The 23164-nt window shown below is 41.5% G+C and overlaps 1 protein-coding gene across 1 annotated transcript; it reads right to left on the minus strand.

Moving 5' to 3' along the window:
• Positions 1-1005: 1005 nt before the first annotated feature.
• On the minus strand, positions 1006-17781 carry LOC126266700 (fucose mutarotase-like). Its single transcript, XM_049971143.1, has 4 exons — positions 17622-17781; positions 11564-11703; positions 2885-3063; positions 1006-1253 (listed from the first exon to the last, which is right to left on the minus strand). Exons 1-4 carry the CDS (start codon positions 17704-17706, stop codon positions 1202-1204), a joined length of 456 nt encoding a protein of 151 aa, XP_049827100.1. The 5' UTR covers positions 17707-17781; the 3' UTR covers positions 1006-1201.
• Positions 17782-23164: the final 5383 nt, after the last annotated feature.

The following is a 23164-nucleotide window of genomic DNA, read 5'->3' on the forward strand; positions in this document are numbered from 1 at the left end:
TTTATTTCTGTTGTTTTTTCCATCTTCCTGTATCAGGCTTCCTAGGTACTTGAAACTCTCCACTCTCCTCAATCGTTCCCTACCAATTGTTATTCCAGTTGTTACCCTCTCCTTCTGTCTTGTTGAGATAATCATCTTACTTATACTAAATTTCATCACCAAGACTAATCCTAATTAATTACATTTTACAGTAGTTCAAATTGCAAAACCGCATGTTAGTGTACACGTTTGTCTAGTGTTATAGCTAACAAGCGATTTCTGTCTGGTCAGTTTAGTATAGACGTTGTCTGTTCAGAATATAATTTGTAACTATGAAATAGCATTGGGGTAGTCCACAATCACGTTTTAGACATCAGATTGACAGATATGATATGGAAAATAACGTTGCAATACTAGTTGTCAATATTGAACTTTTTGTGTTACTGACGTATTTTTCAGACATTTTAAGCTTTTAATTAACATTGCGATACTTAGCAAACATCATAGATGTGGAAAATAATTAATCTGAGGTTTCGTTGCCTCTTACACCAAAGGTGGTATGCAGATCGAGCGGTTCCTTTAATTTCGCATTTTCAAGTTTTATAGAATACTACTTGAAGTGAATTTCATTTCAAGAAAAACGTATCTCGAATTCCTTAATCACATTGTGTAAGCAAAAACTGGTTTTTAAATATTTATGAAGAGCATGTTTCATACTCTTCTCTTACTGCGCAGGAATGGCTATAGGTATACTACTGATAATGACGAAGAGTTTACCTTTCATATCACAGACTGCAAAATGATAATTGAAGCTTCTTAAGTAGTTAAAGAAAATTAATCGTAATGAAATCAGTAAACCTAAATTTAGGTGTCAATCGCTTATATTCACAGGTCTTTCACTGACACAGTTCATCAAGAAATGCTGTATCTGGCTTTGTGATTTAAGGTTGAATTTCTTTGTGTTGCTAGCGAACACCTAATCTGAACATTAGCAAAGTAGGTCCCACTGAGATACTGCACTCTAACTGTATCTTCAGATTCTCGTTTTATTTTTCTTCATTTTTGTGTTTATTTTTGCATACAGAAAAGTCATTACTGTCTTTATTTATAGAACAGTGAATTACATATGCAGATATGTAATAAGGAAAAATTTCACACAGCTTTCAAAAACGTATGCTTTGATGAAAAATTGTACCCAATATTCTTCACGACGTCCGGATCACTATGGAATTACGCCCATCTTCAGAATAATATTTCCATACAGAGAAGTCTCCCTGCAACAGAAACGGCGTAAGCTGCACTCTCAAAAGTGTTACCTTAATATAGGCTACAATGCGAATGAGACACGCATGTACATACACTGAAATTTGAATTCATACATGTTTTATTTGAATGTTTCACACATGTTTAATACTCACTTTTGTTAAGCGAAGTTTATTTACAGCAATCCATAGTAAATATTTACACTTTTACTGTCAAACAATCACTCGTAGGACACCAGGATAATGATTCAGTGAATGCGGATTGAGATATAAGAAACTTTATAGAATTATTTGAGTAAAACAGTCTATAAGCAGAAATGTACCAACGGCGTGACAAATAATATAGTTTAGTGGACTTTCCGGACTGACGTTTTCCTAAGCCTAAGGAGCTACCATCCTGCCACTGCACCGAAGTCACCATTACCTCATTGGCGACAGTACCAATACGATAAAAACATTAAAATGATTTTACTGTTATAACGGGGAAACAATTATTGAACTCTATGAAATAAAATCGTAATAACTTCTGAACAGTCTGCATTAGACGTTCAAACTGCAGGGTTGGCTGCGGGGTATGATGGAAATTTGTAGACGCCGTATGTTCTGATTTAGCGACGAAGCCCACTTTTATTTGGATGGGTTTATCAATAAGTAAAACTGGCGCATTTGGGAGACTGAGAATCCGCATTTCGCGACCGAGAAGTCTCTTCACCCTCAACGGGTGACTGTATGGTGTGCGATGTCCAGTCACGGAATAATCGGTGCGATATTCCTTGATGGCACGGTGGCTACCAAACGGTACATGTAGTTTTTTGAAGATGATTTCATCCCAATTATCCAAAGTTACCATGATTCCGACAAGATGTGCTTCATGCAAGACGGAACTCGGCCCCACCAAAGCAGGAGAATGTTTGATGTGCTGGGGGAGCACTATGGGAACCACATTCCGACTCTGGGGTATCCAGAGGCCACTGGGATGGGCCTCGATTGACCGCCATATAAGGTGTACAGAAAGAACCCCAAAATCATTACTGAGCTGAAAACAGCCATTCAGAAGGTCATTGGCAGCATCGATGTTCCGACACTTAAGCGGGTCATTCACAATATCACTATTCGTCTGCGCCACATCATCGCCAATGATGGCAGGCATATCAAACATGTCATATCCTAAATCCGAATATCTGTAGTGACGTTTACATGTTGAATAAAATGTGTGCACGCCGTAGTTTGTAACTAATTTACGTAATTTTCATGTAGTTCAGTCATTATCACCCTGTAGATATTGCTTATGATGTGAAAATCAGTCAAATCAAGCATTTTGATTAAGGTAACGCTAATGTGCGTGGAACCCAGAATAATCTATGGGATCTGTGGTAAAGCTGTAATTATTAGCCAGTGTGCAGAGCTGTACTCAGGAAGCATCAGAGACTTACCTTATGTGGACCATGGGGCACACCTTTATGTTTCTGTCGTCGAACTGGAGGTTTTATTCCTTGAACGGGAGCAGTAACAGCTCAGCTGCCAAGACTTACCCAAATATTTACCCTGTATAGACTATGGTATACGCCTTTCTGTTCCTCTCATAACAATAGAAACATTATTTCTTGAGTACGAACAATAAGCCACCGGTTTCCAAGACTTACCCTGTGTGCACTACTGCGTACGCCTTTTTGGCTCTCTCGTAGAACTGGAAGCGTTCTTCTTCATAGAGCAGCGGTTCATCGCCAGCCTTCTTTATCTCCTCACAGTACTTTTTCCAGACGGGCATGGTAGCGGGGAATCCTTTCTTCACATCATCTTCAAGCACAGCCATAACGACAGCCTGCGTGCAGATAAAGTTGTTGCACTGTAAATGTACTGTACTCCGTGATATCACGTATGTTTCTGTGATTACTACATACTAACGTTTGTGAAACGATTGTTACTCATGAACAGTTGACAGACAACAACCGATGTTTCATAAATTTTAAATCAGTATTCAAACAATGACTAACATTTGTGGAGGATAAGGTGATCACTGCAAGATTCTCAAACTATACGACTTCACATACAGTGATTTTTTTTCATTACGTCCTATTTACGACTGCCGCCGAGGAGGGGGAGTTGTCGGGGTTCTGGAAGGTTATACCCATACAGCTATATTGTGAGTGAACCTTCAGCCCATTGAAGTATCCCAGGCGTCTAGACGGTATTCTGCATTACAGCTTCCTGAGGTAAACAAACCAGCGGCATTCGCTTACACCCCCCATATCTTTGACGGGCCAGGAGGCAAAGAGGATCGCTCATTCCGTCTCCCGGAATCGTCTGCTCACTGACTACTCCGTCGAAATCTGTGCTGATTCCTCAGAAGGTATTTCTGATTTCAAGCACCATATACGACATCAGGACAGTGCAATAATTAAGTTAGGTCGCAGACTTGAACGACGTCCTTTAAGAGTATCTTAAAGACATTTGTTAATGTTTGTAGTCCTTGTTTAATTCGTGTATTACACGCGCTCGCAATCTTCAGCATTGTTCAATGAATCCATCACCATGCCTTTTTGCATGCGTGAAGTGTCTATAGATATCATTAAAAGTTTGTACTGAACTGTAGCTATTGTTTTAAAAGCATAGTTAGGGGCATTCAGGGAGAGAGCGATAGGAAAATGTCTTTAATGACATGTCAGAAAGGAAATATTTTCTCACACCACGCTGATAGTTATCATGTAACACAAACGTGTTTTATGACCGGGTTTGTAGCATGGGCCAAAAGCACGTGTTAGCAGACTACAGTGATTGACCTGCAGACCACGAAACTAAGCTCTTAATTGTTTGCGCGTAAAACTGAAATGCGAGGGGTGTACTCCGCTGTAGCCTATGCAGAATAGCAATACAAGGTGACGACAGATCAACATTGAAGGCAGTCTCCATAACGACATCGTAAATGTAAATTACATCTAGTGCACAATCAGTTTTACGCTTCATATTTAGCAGAGTCAGTATTACTTCAGAGTTTCACTATTTATTCTCTGTCTATTGACCTGTTCCACTTAAGTATTATTTTCGGGAGCTTTCACTGCAACAATTACCTTTAGTTATATTATACAGCACATTATCGCCGTGGACTAACATGTGGTGACCGTTCATGAAGCGTTGCCAGAAAAAAAGGAAAATCATCTGAGTACGGATATTAGGTGTAAGCCTTGTTACTTAGAAACATACAGTGTAACCCACATTCGTCAGTCCATTAAGAGGTCATACGCTTCAAGAGACCGCTGATTTCACGCTCACTGATTGCGAATTAGAGGCAAAAAGCGACGCAGTCACGTACCATAGGCAAGCAAACATCCCAAAATGGTTGTAGAGGTACTCAAATTTTAGGCAAAGTCCCAAAACGAGAAGAGTTGTGGACGGAGAAGAGTTCCAGACAGAGTAGAGCTTCAGACAGCAGCCTCGGAAGACTAACTGCATACAACAGACACTATGTGAGAGACCATTAGCTACGGTCGCAGGTTCGAATCCTGCCTCGGGCATGGATGTGTGTGATGTCCTTAGGTTAGTTAGGTTTAAATAGTTCTAAGTTCTAGGGGACTGACGACTTCAGCAGTTAAGTCCCATAGTGCTCAGAGCCATTTGAATCATTTTAGTGACCATTATACTCAATGAAGCTTGCACTTCAGGAAGGACTCGCGAAGCTACCCTGTCCGTAGCTCTCTAAGGTTATTGGATTGCAACTTATGAGTACATTTCTCTTCTTATAGCTATGTCGGTATGTGAATTTCACTGTGGTGTGTGCTTGAATCTACGTGTTCCATTACAGCAATCTAATCTGACTCTTATGTGGTTCGTGGTCTGTAACACTATCAGCAACACAGAATCTGGCACTTCCATGGTTCTTGGTCTGTAGTACCATCCGTTACTGTGTATACCCGAATCCTAATAACGTCATGCGCCGAGGTGGCCATCTGTTCTGGTAACTCCTCGCAGAATCTAGTAAGCCTCACCTATGTTTCACATTTACCGAAGTTATAAATTAGTTACATTTTAGGAAATACTATAAACAGCTACACGATTTTTAGAATGGTTCAAATGGCTCTGAACACTATGGGACTTAACATCTGAGGTCATCAGTCCCCTAGAACTTAGAACTACTTAAACCTAACTAACCTAAGGACATCACACACATCCATACCCGACTCAGGATTCGAACCTGCGACCGTAGCGGTCGCGCGGTTCCAGACTGAAGGGCCTAGCACCGCTCGGCCACACCGGCCGGCCACGATTTTTAGAAATGATACTATTGTACCGTTATTAGTTTGGTCCGGAGCCCACCGCCAGACGGTAGCTTTGATTTCTTGGCAAGTTTTACATTTGTGTCTGACACATAACGAAGTTTTAGTGATTCGCAAACTATTTCTAGACGTAAATGTAGAAACTTTTGTAACTATTTAATCACAAATGCTTTGTTATATCTTAGGACACAAAGGTAAACCTTGACAAGAAATCAACGCTACCATCTGGCGTTGGGCTCCGACCCGGAGCCACTAACGGTATAATCAAACCATTTCTAAAAATCATGTAGCTGGTTGCAGTAATTCCTACAGCGTAATTTAAGAAAACATCTGTCGTGTTCTCTAACCGTAACAGATACAATAATGTAATAAACTAGTGTCTATGCTCCTCTGCGTGTTCATTGCAAACTTGTCAAGAAGCAACAGAAAGCAGACCAGTAAACCAGTTTCACTTCCCTTTCAAAAAAATGGTTCAAATGGCTCTGAGCACTATGAGACTTAACATCTTTGGTTATCAGTCCCCTAGAACTTAGGAATACTTAAACGTAACTAACCTAAGGACATCACACAACACCCAGCCATCACGAGGCAGAGAAAATCCCTGACCGCGCCGGGAATCGAACCCGGGAACCCGGGCGTGGGAAGCGAGAACGCTACCGCACGACCACGAGATGCGGGCTCATTTCCCTATCATCGTGCACCAAGAAACGGATGACCTAAAAGTCTCCTTCACCTCTGATCTGACAGTTTGCTTCCAAGAATGTTGTGATCCCACGTCGGGCTATGAAAAATAAGAACTGAGGAGATTCACTTCAGAGTCGGTGATGAAAGGAATACGTAAGAAAACACTGACCGGAAAGAGGATGCCATAGAAGAGAAGAACGACATCTTGGAAGGTCCAAGAAACATCCCAATCCGAAAATCTAAGAGGAAGAGTAAAAAGTTTTTGATTGGTGAAGGGCATAAATGTTGTGGAATGGTAAACAGTACATTAAGATACAAATCTTGTAGATTGCTGTAGTTGATAAGTCCTAGCAATTCCCCGATTACTTAACTGAAAGATGAAGGTCGATGACTGCAAAGACACAGATATTATCTGGTCAATCAACACACTGTATATCTACTGGCATATAACGTGACTTGCCAGACATCAACATCTATTTCAAAATGACATGACATGTACTCTTATACATGCAGTAGACATACCAGTCTCTTATTCGCCAAGTAAATGTACGACCTTCAAAGAAAAACGGTGTTAACGCGACTCTTTACGAATTAATCTCATTTTAAAATTCGTGCACTGTATGTAAGTAAATTCCCCTGCTGAATTGTCCCTATTCACGAGTACTACAGAAATTCAAAAAAAAATCTCTCCCCTCAAACGGCTTGCGCTTCTTTATCTTCCTAGACGAAGAGTGCGTATTAACGCTACCCAAGGTTTCTGAAAACTGCATTGCACGGAAATAATGGTCCGGACGATACATGGAACAGAGAAGGCAAATAAAAGTTGGAACATTAAATTCACTCTTTCGAAATTTCTTCAACGAAGAACTTTACACACAGGTTCCAACTTCCTACCACCACATGGGACTGAATGTCAGTTCAGTACCCTAGATAGGGGATGCTTCACTATAATATTGTTGCAAATTGCTGGGAGATTTCTGAGTGATTAAGGCTTGGTGCAGACCAAGGCGGTTGACTCTCAGCATACGTAAATGTAACGTAATGCACGTAAATACACGAATCGAGCAGATGTCGTTTGAGAACCCTATTGGTGATCAATCACCTTAAAATCACTAAGACTTTCTGCCTGAAACGATTTAATGTGGTACGACCGTTAATTCCAACAGTGGAGAAGACAGATGAGGAGCTCAGATTTATTGGATAACTTCTCCGTAAGATTAATCGACACATAATGCTTACAAAACCCTTGTTCAACCAGTGTTTGAGATGTATTTGACTGTTTGAGACCCTTGCCATATGGGATTAACGGAGAGGAAAGACGATTCAACGAAGAACGTCACGCTTCCTAGGAATTTCTTTCAGTCTACATGGGCATGTCACGGGAATAACACAACACGTGAGTGCTACGGTAAGAAACATTTGGGAAAACGTGCTAAACATTGTTGAAGCCGGTATTGAAAGTCCGTTGATATACTGCCGATTTGTTAAATGAAGTTATATTGATAGAATTATACGCACAACTGCCCAATCCAAATTAAACTTCCAGGGAGAGAATAATCACATATCTTTGCTGCTCGTAAACCTTTCAGGGTATGAGACCATGGTCCACGAAACTCTTCTGTTCCTAACGTTTCGTCCAGAATTGCACTGGACATCTTCAGAGGGGCTGCTCCACCGTTGAGTCGGCAAGGCTCTGTGGAGGAGCATTTCCTGAAGATGTCCAGTGCAGTTCTGGACGAAACGTTAGGTACAGAAGAGTTTCGTGGACTACGACCTCATACCGCGTAAGCTTTACCAGCGGCAACGCCATCCGCCGTGAAGGCCTTCATTCTATAATCACGTATCTGGTAGTCATTCTGTTCTGGAGACCTTGTTTGAGATGTATTCAGGAAAGCTAACATATTAGAGACAGCAGCTAACACTCTGACACAATGTGTGGGAAATCTTGCCACCAAATGGTAGTTAATTAGCCGTCCATTATAGGTATGACTGAAAATAAAAGTTACTAACTGTACTTTGGGAAGTCAACCTAAGAATTTCTAGTAATATGAGCACTTTAATCAGACGTTACATCCTTTTAAAGGCAGTTTGAATTGTTCTTAAATGATCTTTTAGATTCTTGATACTGGCAGGCTCTGACAAGTGTAATAAAAATGAATTGTTCTTAAATGATCTTTTACATTCTTGATACTGGCAGCCTCTGACAAGTGTAATTAAAATGAATTGTTCTTAAATATCTTTTAGATTCTTGATACTGGCAGGCTCTGACAAGTGTAATAAAAATATGTACAGTTGTATAGACGCAGACTGACTGTTAATATTGATACTGATGTAAACTTAATGATTACTTGACTCAGATGTAACTGCTGCTTTCGAGGGAGAACGCCACGATTAACGGATAGTTTGGCGTGTCGCGTGACTGAGGCATCGCCAGAGCTTTTGCTGACCGTGGACATGGCTGTCTGATACAGGATGGGCAGTGCAATTGACCGTGGCCAGATCGTGTGTGCCCAACGCATGACTCACCCCAAGTTTGTTCAGGTATTGGGATTTTCACGTGCCAGTAGGAAAGGTGGAAGGAATAGTGGTACACGAAGTGCCCTCCGCCACACTCTTGTACGGTGACACTATGTCTCCAAATGTCGTTTGAGATATCCCTGTTTCAAATACGTCGCTACAGCTAATCGACTACCTTTACTAGAAATTGTGTACTGGCTGTCGCCACTGCCAGCCAAGAACCAATGTTTCATCGTTACCGTGCCTCCATGGAGAGGGTGGAGTCGGACTTCCGGTCCAACAACTCAGAGTGCTACAACTGCCCATTCGGTACTGACTCTCATAATACGGTTCCTGGTCACGAACAAATCCGATACAGTATGCTGCAGCATTTTCAAACGGTGTCAAAAGGGGAATGCTCTCACGATGTTTTAATTCGATATGGCTGGCACGCCAATTTCCTGACTCCTGGTGAGAGGCAATTTTGATACCTCTCCTCAAACCAGGAAAGGACCGATCGCGTCCCGTTACTTACTGGAGCGTCGCCTTAAAGAGATGTGCTGGAAAGACGCTAGAGCGTATGGTCAGCCGCCTTCTGGTTTGGATATTAGAGACGAGGCAGCTTCTCAGCCTCTTTCTCTGTGGATTCAGAAGATGTGGGTCACCTGTTGGCAACATGACCGTGCTAGAGGCGGAAATCCAGCGGCCTTTCCTATGTAAAAAGCATTGTCTAGGGGTATTTTTTGAAACCAGTAAGGCGTACAACACTATATGAAGGCACAATATTCTCATCCAGTTATACTAATGGGGCTTTCATGCCCACCTCCCCATCTTCTTCCGGTCCTTCCTCTCAAGATGCCTTTTTAGGTGTTCCACAGATTGTCACCTTCTTTGCCATAGTCATTAAGAGCATAACGTCCACATTACGGAGTCCTATCCAGTGCTCCTTATTTGTGGACGATTCTGCGGTCTTCTGTTCTTTCGCCAACACCGCTGCAGCAAGTTCCCAGTTGCAACTTACAGTGATGAGGTTGGAGTCGGCTGCAAGAAATAGTTTTACATTTTCTGCCGAGAAGTGTGTGTGTATTCATTTTAATCGTTCTCGTTCTCTGTTTAATTTATCCGAGTTGCACATGTGGGACACCATTCTCCCTTTTAAAGATTCTGTGCGGTATCTGGCCTAATTTTTGACTTTAAACTATCGTGGTTATCTATCACAATAGAGGCTCTGAAGTCCTGAGCCCAGAAAGCACGGCACCGGAAGCGACTGAACATCTTGAAGTACCTTAGCCACACGTCGTAGGGAGAGGACATGTTGCGTTTGCTCCCGTTTTATGGGGCCTTTGTGCGATCTCCACTGGACTACGCTGCACACTGCACAATACACAGGTCAGTGAGGCCTTCTTACCTGAACATCGCTGACGCTGTGCATCATGAGGGGATGAGGCAGGCCTGTGCTGAGGCCAGTGAACCGCCAATTACTATCTGGTAGCAATTCCTAATGATGCGTCAGGCGTGTAAGTTACTGGCTACTCCTACTTCCCCCAGCCATCACACTGTTTCTAATCCAGCTATGAAACCCCTCTCTGCCAATCGTCCATTGGCAACAAGCGCGTTTCGGATCTGTGCGAAGTGTATATCGGAGTCCCTTGATGTGGTGCTGGTATGGGCTCAAATTCAGGGTTTTAACCGACTGCCACCCTGGTTACTGCAGAGGTTCAGAGTGATTTTAGATTTAGTGTAGTACAGGAGAGACTCCAATCCTGCAAATTTTTCCAGTGCCGACATTTTAAATGGGTATCACAACTAAGTAGTTGTGGTAACGTATGTACATACACCTAGTGTATGTAGTAGGGATGAGTCTAAACAGGGGGATTCTCTTGGCTGCTCTGTATGTCGCTCTTCCTCGGTGTCCAGTGTACAATGCAAGTGTTCCAGCCAAACACAAGAACACACAAGACACAAGACACAAAAAAAAAGTAAGACATACCTTACATACAAGTTTGAACAGCGTTTGAAAGATATGCTGACAGTCCCTATAAATGAAGTCTTATGTCATAGACTAAACTTTCCTAGTAGCATTGTACATGCCTGCTGCAGTAATATTTGCTGATTGTAAACCCTACTGCCTACAAAATGTATAATGAATGCTCTGCTAACACTTAGGTGTGTGTATCTGTTTTAATAAAGAAAAGTCTTAAATAATCGGTGCTTAAAAAGCAGGTTTCTGAAGCCATTGCAAAAAGTGTCTTATGTCACAGAATTTTGAGTTTATTGGTTTCTTCCTACCCGAGGCAGGATTCGAACCTGCGACCGTAGCGGTCGCGCGGTTGCAGACTGGAGCGCCTAGCACCGCTAGTCCACACCGGTCGGCTCAGTGTTGTTAGATCCAATATATTACAATCATGAGCGGGCTTCCTGAAAATCTGTTTTGAGTAGGAAGAGCATTTAGTAATGTTTCGGAGGATGTCTTGTTGCTCACGCCACTTACAGAACTAACTTCGCCAGTTGACTGATGGATTATTTAAGTCTCCCCCCAATTATGACAGAATGATTGAGGATCTTACGTATTAGTGAACTCAGGTTTTATGTGAAGTTTTCGGTTACATCTGTGGATGAATCTGGGGTCGATAGAAGGATCGGATTATAAATTTCTGCCAGCCCTTGACAATGAGTATTGCCCAGATAATATCGCATCCAGTTTGCAACACTTCCTGTTAAACCGACGAAGTATATTTACACTTGCTGTACACACACACACACACACACATACACACACACACATACACATGTAGAATTATGGTATGGTAGACCTGCTTTAAGTTACCAGAGAAGACGATTAGGGGTTATGGGAACGAGACATGGGCTCACCCTGTAGGGCACATGGCGGTCCAGAGGCATCAGCTGGAGGACGGCTGCCAGAAGCTGCGGGATCTCGTGGCCGTCGGCTCTTACCTCTCGGGGCCCCTGCCGGCAGATATTGCTGGTGGGAAAATTGGCGTCTGCGAACACTGTAAAAAATAAAAGTCACCGTACAGGGCTGAACCAGTGGGCGCAATCGGGACTGCCAGATTAAGACATGTTTCTACTCAAGACTCAACTGAACACAGAGAGCTACACTAAACGAAAGTACTCTCTAACAAGGAGAGGTCCCTATCGGTGCAATCGACTATTTGACGTTTTGTAGGTTAAGATCTCAGGTGTCACACACTGGAGCCATTCACCTAGGTGGGCTCTCGTTTGCGAGCAACTGACGAAAAAAGTTGGGAATTTTGTGTGTCATTCAAGAGTGTTAAAAAAGATGCGTTATAGAGTCTGGTTGCTTGGCCAATTGGATAGAGTAAGACCCTCCTGTGCAGGAGATTATGGGCTCGAATATTGTCAGGGACATTAAGTTTGTCTCATTGTTAGATCTTCATCGAAATGACTTTGACTATTTTTGTTCAATTAATCGATTTAAATGTAACCTTTTAAATTCCATTTTAATCGTAGTGTCAACTTTTTCACTTGCTCTCATTTTTCTTCCTATCATTCTTTCTTCAACTGAAATCTTTGTTCATGTGTTTTCATCAATTTCATGTATTAATTTCGACTTAATTGCTTTTGTTATATCACCTTGTTTTTCGTTCACATTATTGCGTTCATTATATCTATTTAACATTTTGCTTGAATTTTGTTTAACTTATTAATCCGTTTTTCATTTAAATTTTTATTTGCGTTATTTTGGCCATACTGCAGGAAGTATACATGTTATGTTTCAAATGTTTATATGGCGATTACTGCGCAAAAAAGATGCACATCTGGTAACAAAAACACATTTTTCAGACCACTGCACAGACATAAACACATTATTCGTCTTTTGTTTTTAGCTGATAGTCGTAATTTTCAAATAATTGATTATTATAATACATACATACAATTAAATTCATATTTACAAACATTCTGATCGGAAAAAAGAATGATATAAAGAAAAAAATGAATCGAATGAAAAAGTTATTACGAGGATTAAAATGATATGACTAAGGAATAGAAATAAAAATTACTTTTGACCCAAGTAATTGAATAAAAATTATGATCGAAGTAATTTTCATAAAGATTTAAAAATGAAAAGAATAATCTATGTGATCGGAATCTATCTAGAAACTCTTACATGCGAAGCTGTTTTCCTACCCCTTACATCACACAGCCGGTCTACACTGCGGGACTATTTTAATTATATTATGTAGCACACAAAATTCCTAATATCTTTTTTCGTCAATTACTCGTAAACGAGGGGGGCCCACCAGGGTGAATGCCTGCAGTGTATGATACCTGTGATCTTAACCTACATCACGGTGTAGATAGTTTCAAAATGTCTATCACACCGCTGGGGAACTCTCCTTGCAAGACAAAAAGATGACGCACCATCTCAGTTCACCGAGTAGAACGGAAATCGGTACATTTGATCTACGTGCACAGACAAATAAAGGATTGTTTCAGAAAAACTGGATGGTTTATTCAATAGAAAGAACTTGACAAGTTGAGTAAGGGTGTTTATCGACTTCTGGCCCTTAGGTAAGCATTTATTCGGCTTGACATTGATTCACAGAGTAGTTGTATGTCCTCCTGAGGAATATAGTGCCAAATTCTGTCTAATTGGCGCTTTAGATCGTCAAAATACCAAACTGTTTCGAGGACCCTGCGCACAACGCTCCACACCTTCTGATTTCGGCAGGCATCCGGCGACTTTGCTGGCTGAGGTAGGGCTAGGCACGCACGAAGACGAGCAGGAGAAACTCTCGCCATATGCCACCGAGTATTACGAGCGGCCATCGGTAACCGACTCATGATTCATCATATTCACTTCTCATCGTGCATTAAGTGAGTTGTTGCCAACAGGCGTTGACACCGTTAAGTTCACTTTTACACTGTACAGGAAAGGAATTAAACCTGTCGAGACGAAATGAACAGATGTAGCTGGATGAGATCAATGAACTGTCAGTGATATTAAATAATAACAGTAAAAACCCTTCAGATACGCTGAAATGTGTAGTGACAACCGAACTTTTGCGACAGACTGGGGCGCAAACCTTCAGCAGTACTATTCCCACAAACCTCGTTCAAGAAAGATCAATGATAGCGAAAGTTTCAGTCAGTGCTGGAGGCATACAACTGCTGACCGAATGTAGAATGCTTTCATAAAGTGCATCGTAAGAGGCATATTCTTAGGTTAAATGTTTAACACAATAAGTTTAATAATAACTTTAGAAACTGTGTATATGTCAGAAGGCAGCATAATTTTGCGTACAGAAATTACCCAGACTATATTAATCCAGTATATGAGAATGAAGTCACGTAGCGATTTCCACCAAACTTTACACGTTAAGTCAAAACTTTCTGAAACTACTTCTCGGTCACACCCTTTATAAAACCATGAAAGGAAAACAGTTTACCGCTTACTAAATTTTCGCTGTTCGCAGAGTACAACCTCAGCATCAGGCATGGCGTTTTAATTTTTATTTCTTTACTACCAACTCTGTTTGCAACATATGTCACTGAATGCCCCTGCAAATATCATTGTACGAGACTTACTTCAGGGCCGGCCGGTGTGGGCGTGCGGTTCTAGGCGCTTCACTCTGGAACCGCGTAACCGCTACCGTCGCAGGTTCGAATCCTGCCTCGGGCATGGATGTGTGTGATGTCCTCAGGTTAGTTAGGTTTAAGTAGTTCTAAGTTCTAGGGGACTGATGACCACAGATGTTAAGTCCCATAGTGCTCAGAGCCATCTGAACTTATTTCAGGAGGTATTACGTCATAAACACTGAAGAATCGACACGATTTTATTCTATTATCGGCGCCGCTCTACGGTTGTTTAAAGGAGAACTGTAAGTATAAATTCATATGCTGTAAATGTTGTTTATTTGTTTAGTTCTCCACAAACCCATCCTTAGTTAACAGCATGGACGAAAGTATGAAAATAACCAACGGTATATAGGGTGTCGGTGGAAGAGTGTTCCAGTTCGACTGCAAGTGTTGTAGAGTTGGTTTAAGGTCACAGTTAGAAGAGTAACTGAAACAATTTTGGATTAGACGTGCTCGCGTATTATTTTGTTGTTCTCCCGCTTGCAGCGCCACATATGTCACATACCCAAAATGGCACTCCTGAGTGTAAAGCGTTTTGTGTTCTGCAGTTTCCGAAGAGTGACTCTGTAATTTCAGTCCAACGTGCGTTTCCGTGTTTAAAGTTTAATTGTGACCCCCCCACCCTGCGCATTTTCAGAGAAACAACTGAAATCCTTGTGACTGATTATTCAATCAACAAGGGCACGGACTTCCAGCTGTGGGCGCCAGTGGTAAGCTCCATCAAAGCAGGACGTGACATCGGGACGCGAGAAGCGACAGGAACGGCGGGCAGAAGGCAACTGAGATTCCCCACTCCCCACCATACAGCGGCTGCAACCCTTCTCCCCACCGTCGCCTCCTCCTCCCACCCCCCTCACACACATACACACACCACACAACGAAGAACGGCGCTGCTAGCGGCAAGGCCCAAACTCTGGACTGCCAGGTATAAATACTGCCAGCACGCAGCAAACACTTCATTGTGCCAGCACCAACTGCTGATGGCGGAACGAAACATCGTGGACCTTCGACGACTGCGTCCAGCAGGACTCCCTACAGCCTTCAAAGAAAGATACTTTTTATTCATTACATTCGTATTGTAGAAGGTTGTTCTTTTTCCATTACTCTGCTATTGGATCTGACCACTTTTCTTCTGTACATGTGCAATGGTCTAATAATGAATTTTAGTTTGGGGCAATGTGATTCTCCCCTACCCCCATCCAAGACTCACTCCACAATTTAGTTGTTGTTGTGGTCTTCAGTTCTGAGACTGGTTTAATGCAGCTTTCCATGATACTCTATCCTGTGCAAGCTTCTTCATCTCCCAGTACCTACTGCAGCCCACATCCTTCTGAAGCTGCTTCATGTATTCATCTCTCGGTCTCCCTCTACGATTTTTACCCTCCACGCTGCCCTCCAATACTAAATTGGTGATCCCTTGATGCCTCAGAACATGTCCTACCAACCGATCCCTCCTTCTAGGCAAGTTGTGCCACAAATTTCTCTTCTCCCCAATTCTATTCAATACTTCGTTATTCTTCTGTAGCATCACATTTCGAACGCTTCTATTCTCTTCTTGTCCAAACTATTTATCGTCCATGTTTCACTTCCATACATGGCTATACTTCACACAAATACTTTCAGAAACGACTTCCTGACACTTAAACCTATGCACGATGTTAACAAATTTCACTTTTTCAGAAACGCTTTCCTTGCCATTGCCAGTCTACATTTTATATCCTCTCTACTTCGACCATCGTCCTCAAATAGTCTATATCCTTTACTACTTTAAGTGTCTCATTTCCTAATCTAATTCCCTCAGCATCACCTGACTTAATTCGACTACATTCCATTATCCTCGTTTTCCTTTTTGGCGTTCATCTTACATCCTCCTTTCAAGACTCTGTCCATTCTGTTCAACTGCTCTTCCAAGTCCTTTGCTGTCTCTGACATAATTACAATGTCATCGGCGAACCTCAAAGCTTTTATTTCTTCTCTATAGATTTTAATGCCTACTCCGAATTTTTCTTTTGTTTCCTGTACCGATTGCTCAATATACCGATTGAATAACATCGGGGACACTGTCTCACCCCCTTCGTAATCACTGCTTTCCATTCATGTCCCTCGACTCTTATAAGACTCTTATAACTGCCACCTGGTTTCTGTACAAATTGTAAATAGCCTATCGCTCCCTGTATTTTACCCTGCCAACCTTCAGAATTCGAAAGAGAGTATTTCAGTCAACATTGTCAAAGGAAGCCACTTAGTATACTGTTTTTTCTTTCTTTCTTTAGCTTAGAGTTAACCAAAGTGCGAGAATAATTTGATTTTAGGTTGGATGTGTGCCATATAAGTGAAGATGCATATATTCAACATTAGTAAGTAACACTAGGTCAATCTATCTTTGTTTCATGTATGATTAGTTGTAAATAACCTAAATTAAACGCTTAAAACACATCATTCCAAAGCGGATATTCTTTATGGACATCCTGAAAAAAAAAATGGCTCTGAGCACTATGGGACTCAACTGCTGTGGTCATTAGTCCCGCCCTAGGACATCCTGTACTTGGGAACTATTGTGAAACAAATAACACCTACATAATTATGGTTCTGTGTCTTCTACCATGAAGGTTCTACTTGCTTAAATGTGCAATACTTAACATATTAGCTCATTTGTATTCAGACGTTCTTTTAAACATTGTAGCTCGATTATTTAAGAAATTGCGGTTTGTGGGTTACTGGCAGTTTCTCACACGTTGAAGCGGGTTCACACAGCCAGTTTGTAGGGGAAACCGCAGTCTGACGTTGCGTACTAACCGTTGTTAACTGACTACTATTACAGACTAATATTACAAACTTTTTCAGAGGGATGGTGATGATGATGTTTCGTTTATGCGGCGCTCAACTGCGCGGTTATCAGCGTCCATACAACTTCCCTGTCTTTGCCCAGTCCATTATTACCACTTTCATGAATCCAGACATCTCAAGGCAAGTAAAAATCCCTGACCCCACAGGGAATCGAACCCGGGACCCCGTGCTTAGGAACCGAGAACGTGACCGCAAGTCCACGAGTTGCGAACATCGGCAGGGGAAAAGTGATACTATTTGCGACAAAAATAACCGCAGGACGAACCATTCTCTAACTTTCAGACAACACGAACGAAAAAAGACGCAGCAGCTAGGTCGTTTTGTTTGTCGTTCCGTGCAATCAATTCTGTGGGACAAGTGCATTATCGTCTTGCTACAACAGTGCCCATACATTTCTTTACCTTAAGGAAACTGCGATGCAACTGTGAAGGTATTATGATAATAGGAGTACGTGACTTACCTATTTCATCTCCGTGGCCCATGCAGGCTAGAACGTGTAGTAGTTCAGGAGATATAATGGTGGGAATTCCCTTAAGCCGTCCCATTGCGGTGTGTCGCACAATCGCTCGTTTCCTAACGCAACTAACTCTGGTCGCCTTCAGACGACCTTCTCAGCGTATCAGCAACCAAGGAGCGTCTCACAGACATTCCACTCTGGCCAGGCAGAGATTAGCTTGCGTTGCTGCAGCCGGCGAGGTCGAGTATCAGACACAGCCGGCCGCCAGTGATCTTGCCGACAGCAACTGTGTTGTATGTGCAGCGCTACTCAATGCGAAACAACTATGAAGCCTGGCTAACACCAGAGTGAACACGAGTGAACGAGAATTTCGTTTAGGTGTAAACGGTAGGTGAGCGAGCAGCATTCGGTTTTGTTGTATTCGCTTCATTGGTGTTCGCACATGTTCCGTTGATCGTGGGTCTTGTATTGAACCATCCACGGAAGTTCGCGTTCTCTTCATTTCGGCTGTACAGGGGACAATCGTCTACTGTTTTGCGTGTGAACTATGAACTAGGTTTCTAACCGTTGCCTGAACGAGGGAGTGGTCTGAAGTGAATCTAATGTTGGTGATAGACGAATGTGGATGCCATAGGTGGTTCTGTGGTCCAAAAAATCCAGAGGACAAAAACTGGAAATAAATAAATATGGCTGACAGAAAATTGCCGAAGCACTCGAAGTTCATACTGGAGACGTGAAAGAGAGTATAGTTCATTAGATGCTTCCATCACGACGGAACGGAGTGAATAAGCGCAGGATTGGTATTTTCTTTTATTAAAAAGAAGCATCACAGTAAATTTTCTTGAAAGTAAACTAATACAAACATGTATATATTATGCTTATTAAAACTGAAAATATCCAAAAGACCTGACCATTCGCATTGCTTACTTCTGTGGTGACTATAATTTTACAGGTTACACATCATTGCCATTTTAGAGATTTTTGATGCGATTACATAATAATTAATTATTTTCCTTTTCTGTACTTTAACAAAAATCTTTGAATTGCTTCACAAAGAGAGCGACGCTATGATAACGTTACAACTTTCAGGCATAATGGAGGAGGGTTAACGTATGAACCTGAGGTCAGGAGCCCTGATTCGGAAACGACCGAGTCGAAAGTTGTGAGCGAAAATTGTTCTGATAGCTCTGACACTGGACCCTGTTGCTATGAGTTGCGTTCTGCAAGTTGTTTCTTTACATGGTTTAAAATGAAGTAGTGTGGATCATAGCGAAGAAAACGGCCAGTAAACATGAGCTCTAAAGTGCATAGCTTAAGAGCAATTAGCACTTTTTTATCACTTGGTACTGTGAAACACTTCTGCTCAGTACTCAAAGTTCTTGTGCTATGCATTTCAGAGCCCATATTCAGTGGATATTTTTTCTCGCTATAGTCCGTATTTCCTCTTTCGAAAATATGGAAAGCAAAGATCTTAAACTAGAAGAGGTTCACCGTCAGAGGAATCAGAACGATTTTCGCTTATAACTTTCCACTCAGTCGTTTCCGAACCAGACTCTAAATTCATATGTTTACCCTTCTCCATCATCTCTGAAGGTTAGTAACGTCATCACATAATCAACCAGTACGCTACTGCCGACATAAGAAACTATTAGAGACATAGTAGCGGAGCAGTTAATGTCTCTAGGTGCTAATAGCAAGGGTATAAATGGTAGCTTGTCTTCACGTTAAAGTGCTCGTTCTGATTTAAAATTCCTCTTGAACTGTACTGAGAAACCATCGATGAGCATCAGCCAACGTATGTGCAAAGTTTTCGAATAATGGTAAGGAAGGTTGGAGTTGGAGTTCGAAATAAATGAGACGTAAATGCGTTTCACGCTAACGCACAATTTCAGTTACCTACATTCTTCTTTTCCTACGCCATTAGCCTGCTTCTCCAAAGCCGGCCGCGGTGGTCTCGCGGTTCTAGGCGCGCAGTCCGGAACCGTGCGACTGCTACGGTCGCAGGTTCGAATCCTGCCTCGGGCATGGATGTGTGTGATGTCCTTAGGTTAGTTAGGTTTAAGTAGTTCTAAGTTCTAGGGGACTGATGACCACAGCAGTTGAGTCCCATAGTGCTCAGAGCCATTTGAACCACTTTTTGCTTCTCCAAAAACAAAGTGCTGGCTATACAACGTGATGTGAGACTACGGCTGGGTGCTCAGCATACCTGTACCTGTAACTTAATCAGCGAACAGATCGCCCCAACCATGAAATCATGTCAAATTATTTAATGAGAAGTTGCGCAACGGAAACTAATGCGATCTGGGATGATGAAAGGGGTGCCCCTAAGAAACATGACAACATAGTTCCTTAATTCACATGTTGTTGTTGTTGTTGTTGTTGTGGTCTTCAGTCCAGAGACTGGTTTGATGCAGCTCTCCATGCTTCTTTATCTGACAGTACCTACTGCAACCTACATCCTTCTGAGTCTGCTAACTGTATTCATCTCTTGGTCTCCCTCTACGATTTTTACCCTCCACGCTGCCCTCCAATGCTAAATTTGTGATCCCTTGATGCCTCAAAACATGTTCTACCACCCGGTCCCTTCCTCTCTTCAAGTTGTGCCACAAACTCCTCTTCTCCCCAATTCTATTCAATACCTCCTCATTAGTTATGTGATCTACCCATCTAATCTTCAGCATTCTTCTGTATCACCACATTTAGAAAGCTTCTATTCTCCTCCTGTCCGAACTATTTATCGTCCATGTTTCACTTCCATACATAGCTACACTCCATACAAATACTTTCAGAAACGAAACATAGATATATTAAACAAGGGTTTCATCAAGTTACGGAATGAAAGAAACTCACATTCTACTTAAATTTGTTACAAAACTGCAAAAGTTCGTTAATAAACTTGGACTGAATTTAAAGTCAGCACAGAATGCACTGTGATTCAATGGGTTTCAGAAAAGGACATTTTAAGACCTTGGTATGAGTGGGTGGAAATAAGATTGCAAATAAAATGATGAAAAATCCCCACTTAGACGCTGCTAATGGAAGACCAGACCAGAAATAAAGGACCCAGAAAGCGCAGTTGCTGCACATTCTCGCCATACCGGTATGCTGTAGTTGGTGACTGAAATAGTGACTTCGGACTTTGAGTCAGGCCACGGCATTGCGTCCGTTTTCCAACAGAGTCCCAACTCTACAAGATGGAGGCGAGGAAGGCCACTGAACTCCCGAAGTCGAAAAGTTCTCGGTATCCGCCTAACATGAAATGAAGGGCTTATTTCAATAGTGGTACAGGTCCACTTTTCAAAAAAAAAAAAAAAATGGAGTTATCCTCACGTACGTACTCACGCATGTATTGTGGGACAGCTCCAGCTTCGTCCTGCTGCTAACAGAGAACACCTCAATGCTGAAGCTTTAGAGAAAGGAAGCAGGAATTTATTTCAGTAGTGATAAAAGTCCGTGTGCTTTTTCGCATTGCAGCGTGTTGCTATTTCTTGCAAAGATGATGGATTCAGGAGCATTATCAAGTGACTGTGATACAATTGATGATCCAGATTTTCAAACGATTGCAGGTAAAAAGAATTTACTTACTTTTATCTCAGCACTATAGACATTTTGTTCCAGGAAAGGAATATGGGAGAATGAAGGTCATGTTGACAATAACAATGGGAAGGAGGGTGTCTGTCTTAACGTATTTCAAATATACATACGTTTTCAGTCATCGGGTACTGTATAAATCATAACTTGTGTTACTTTCTATCAAGATACCAATACCGATGACGATGAAATTCCAATGAAAGTGCAAAAAATGACTTAAAAGGAGACAATGAAACTGATGCCTGTGAGTACGGCGTAGCCGCAGATATGCAGACAAAAAGGAAGCGTACTCGAAGCAAGAAGGGTGCAAGGAAAATGGACACATATGAAAAGCATATTTGAAAGAAAAAAAGGAACACTGGGGAGTTATACGTCATAGCAACTAGTATAATAATTCCTTCAAAAACATTCCGCAATGTGGACTGCAGGTGTGCGAGTAAATGTTTCAATATAATTTCAGAGGATGAGGAAGACGTTATTTGACCATTTCTGGCCTAATGGGTGATATTAATCGGCAAAAAAGTGATCTGAATGGTTTATGCACGTATCATTCAGTTAGCCGCCGACAGTCAAGAGATGGCTCTGTTTGTCAGAAAAGCTGTATTTGTGAATATCGGTTACATGTGAACGGAAACTGTGCAATAGTATGCAAGACGTTTTTTCTTGAATAGTTTTGACATTTCTAATGGACGATTCTCTAGGCTTTTAACAAAAAGCAATGAAGAAGGTATGCCTCGCCTTGATAGAAGGGAGAAACGTCAGAACAAATTCTTTGTACCGGAAGGTCTGATCAACGATGTCAAGGAACACATCAAAAGCTTTCCAATTTTCGAGAGCCATTATGCAAGGAAGGATAATCCCCACAAAAGGTTATTAAATCCTGAGCTCTGTGTGGCCAAAATGTATGATTTGTACAAAGGTAAATGCATATCTCAGAATAAATAAATTGTGAGGGAGCACTTCAATCGAAAAATCTTTAACAAAGACTTCAATCTGTTATTTAGATCAACAAGTAAAGACACTTGCTCTTTGTGTGACAAATTGACCTTTGAAATCGACGCTGCTACCAATGTAGAAGAAAAAGTGAAGCTTCAACATGAAAAGGAGCTTCAACTTAAGAGGGCTGAAGCTGCAAAAACAGCAATGGCTAAAGACACAGTATGTAGAGAAGAGGCACATTCTCAGGTTTCGTGTTTACCCTTGACCTGCAAAAAGCACTTGCATTTCCTAAACTGACAACATCGATATCGTACCACAAAAGAAACATGTTCGTGTATAATTTTTGTTGCCGCAGTTCAACTGACGCCTAATCTATATGTATTTCTGGGATGAAACATGTGGATCAAGGATTCACAGGAAATTAAAAAGTGTGTCACTTCTCGAAAACAGGGAGTTGCATACAGTGACACGTGTGGTGGGTAAAACAGGAACATACACATTGCCCTAACACTAATGAAAGTGACACATTAACAGGTTTATATACAACGTTCAATTTATTTTATTTCAATAGTGGTACAGCTCCATTACCTCCATTTTTCTGCCTATTATGCTGCTGAAATTAATGATCCAAACAAATAGAAAGAAAGGTTCATATCTTACAACAAGCCATGTACTTGAATATTTGTGATATCTCAACAGCAGATATTTCAGCACTCTTTTAACTTTAGGATTCTGTATCTCAGAATGAACGAAAATAGACTTGTACCACAATTCAAAAAAGCCCTTCAAATGTTATCTCTGCCTGCCTGGCCTAAAATGCAGTATGCTCTCCGTTTTCCCCGCCTAAGACGAAGTGTTTTTTCCCTGCACAAGATGTGTGTCTCCTCTCGTTATTATAAAAATTGTGCTGTCTTTCCCAGTGTCGGAAACTCTGTAGTCAATTACGGAAAAGTATGCTTGTTTTGACCGACGAAAAGTTCCAAAATACACTAAAAAAAAGAGACGACACATCAAGG

Source organism: Schistocerca gregaria, chromosome 4 (genome assembly GCF_023897955.1).
Source record: "Schistocerca gregaria isolate iqSchGreg1 chromosome 4, iqSchGreg1.2, whole genome shotgun sequence".
Lineage (NCBI taxonomy): Eukaryota > Metazoa > Arthropoda > Insecta > Orthoptera > Acrididae > Schistocerca > Schistocerca gregaria.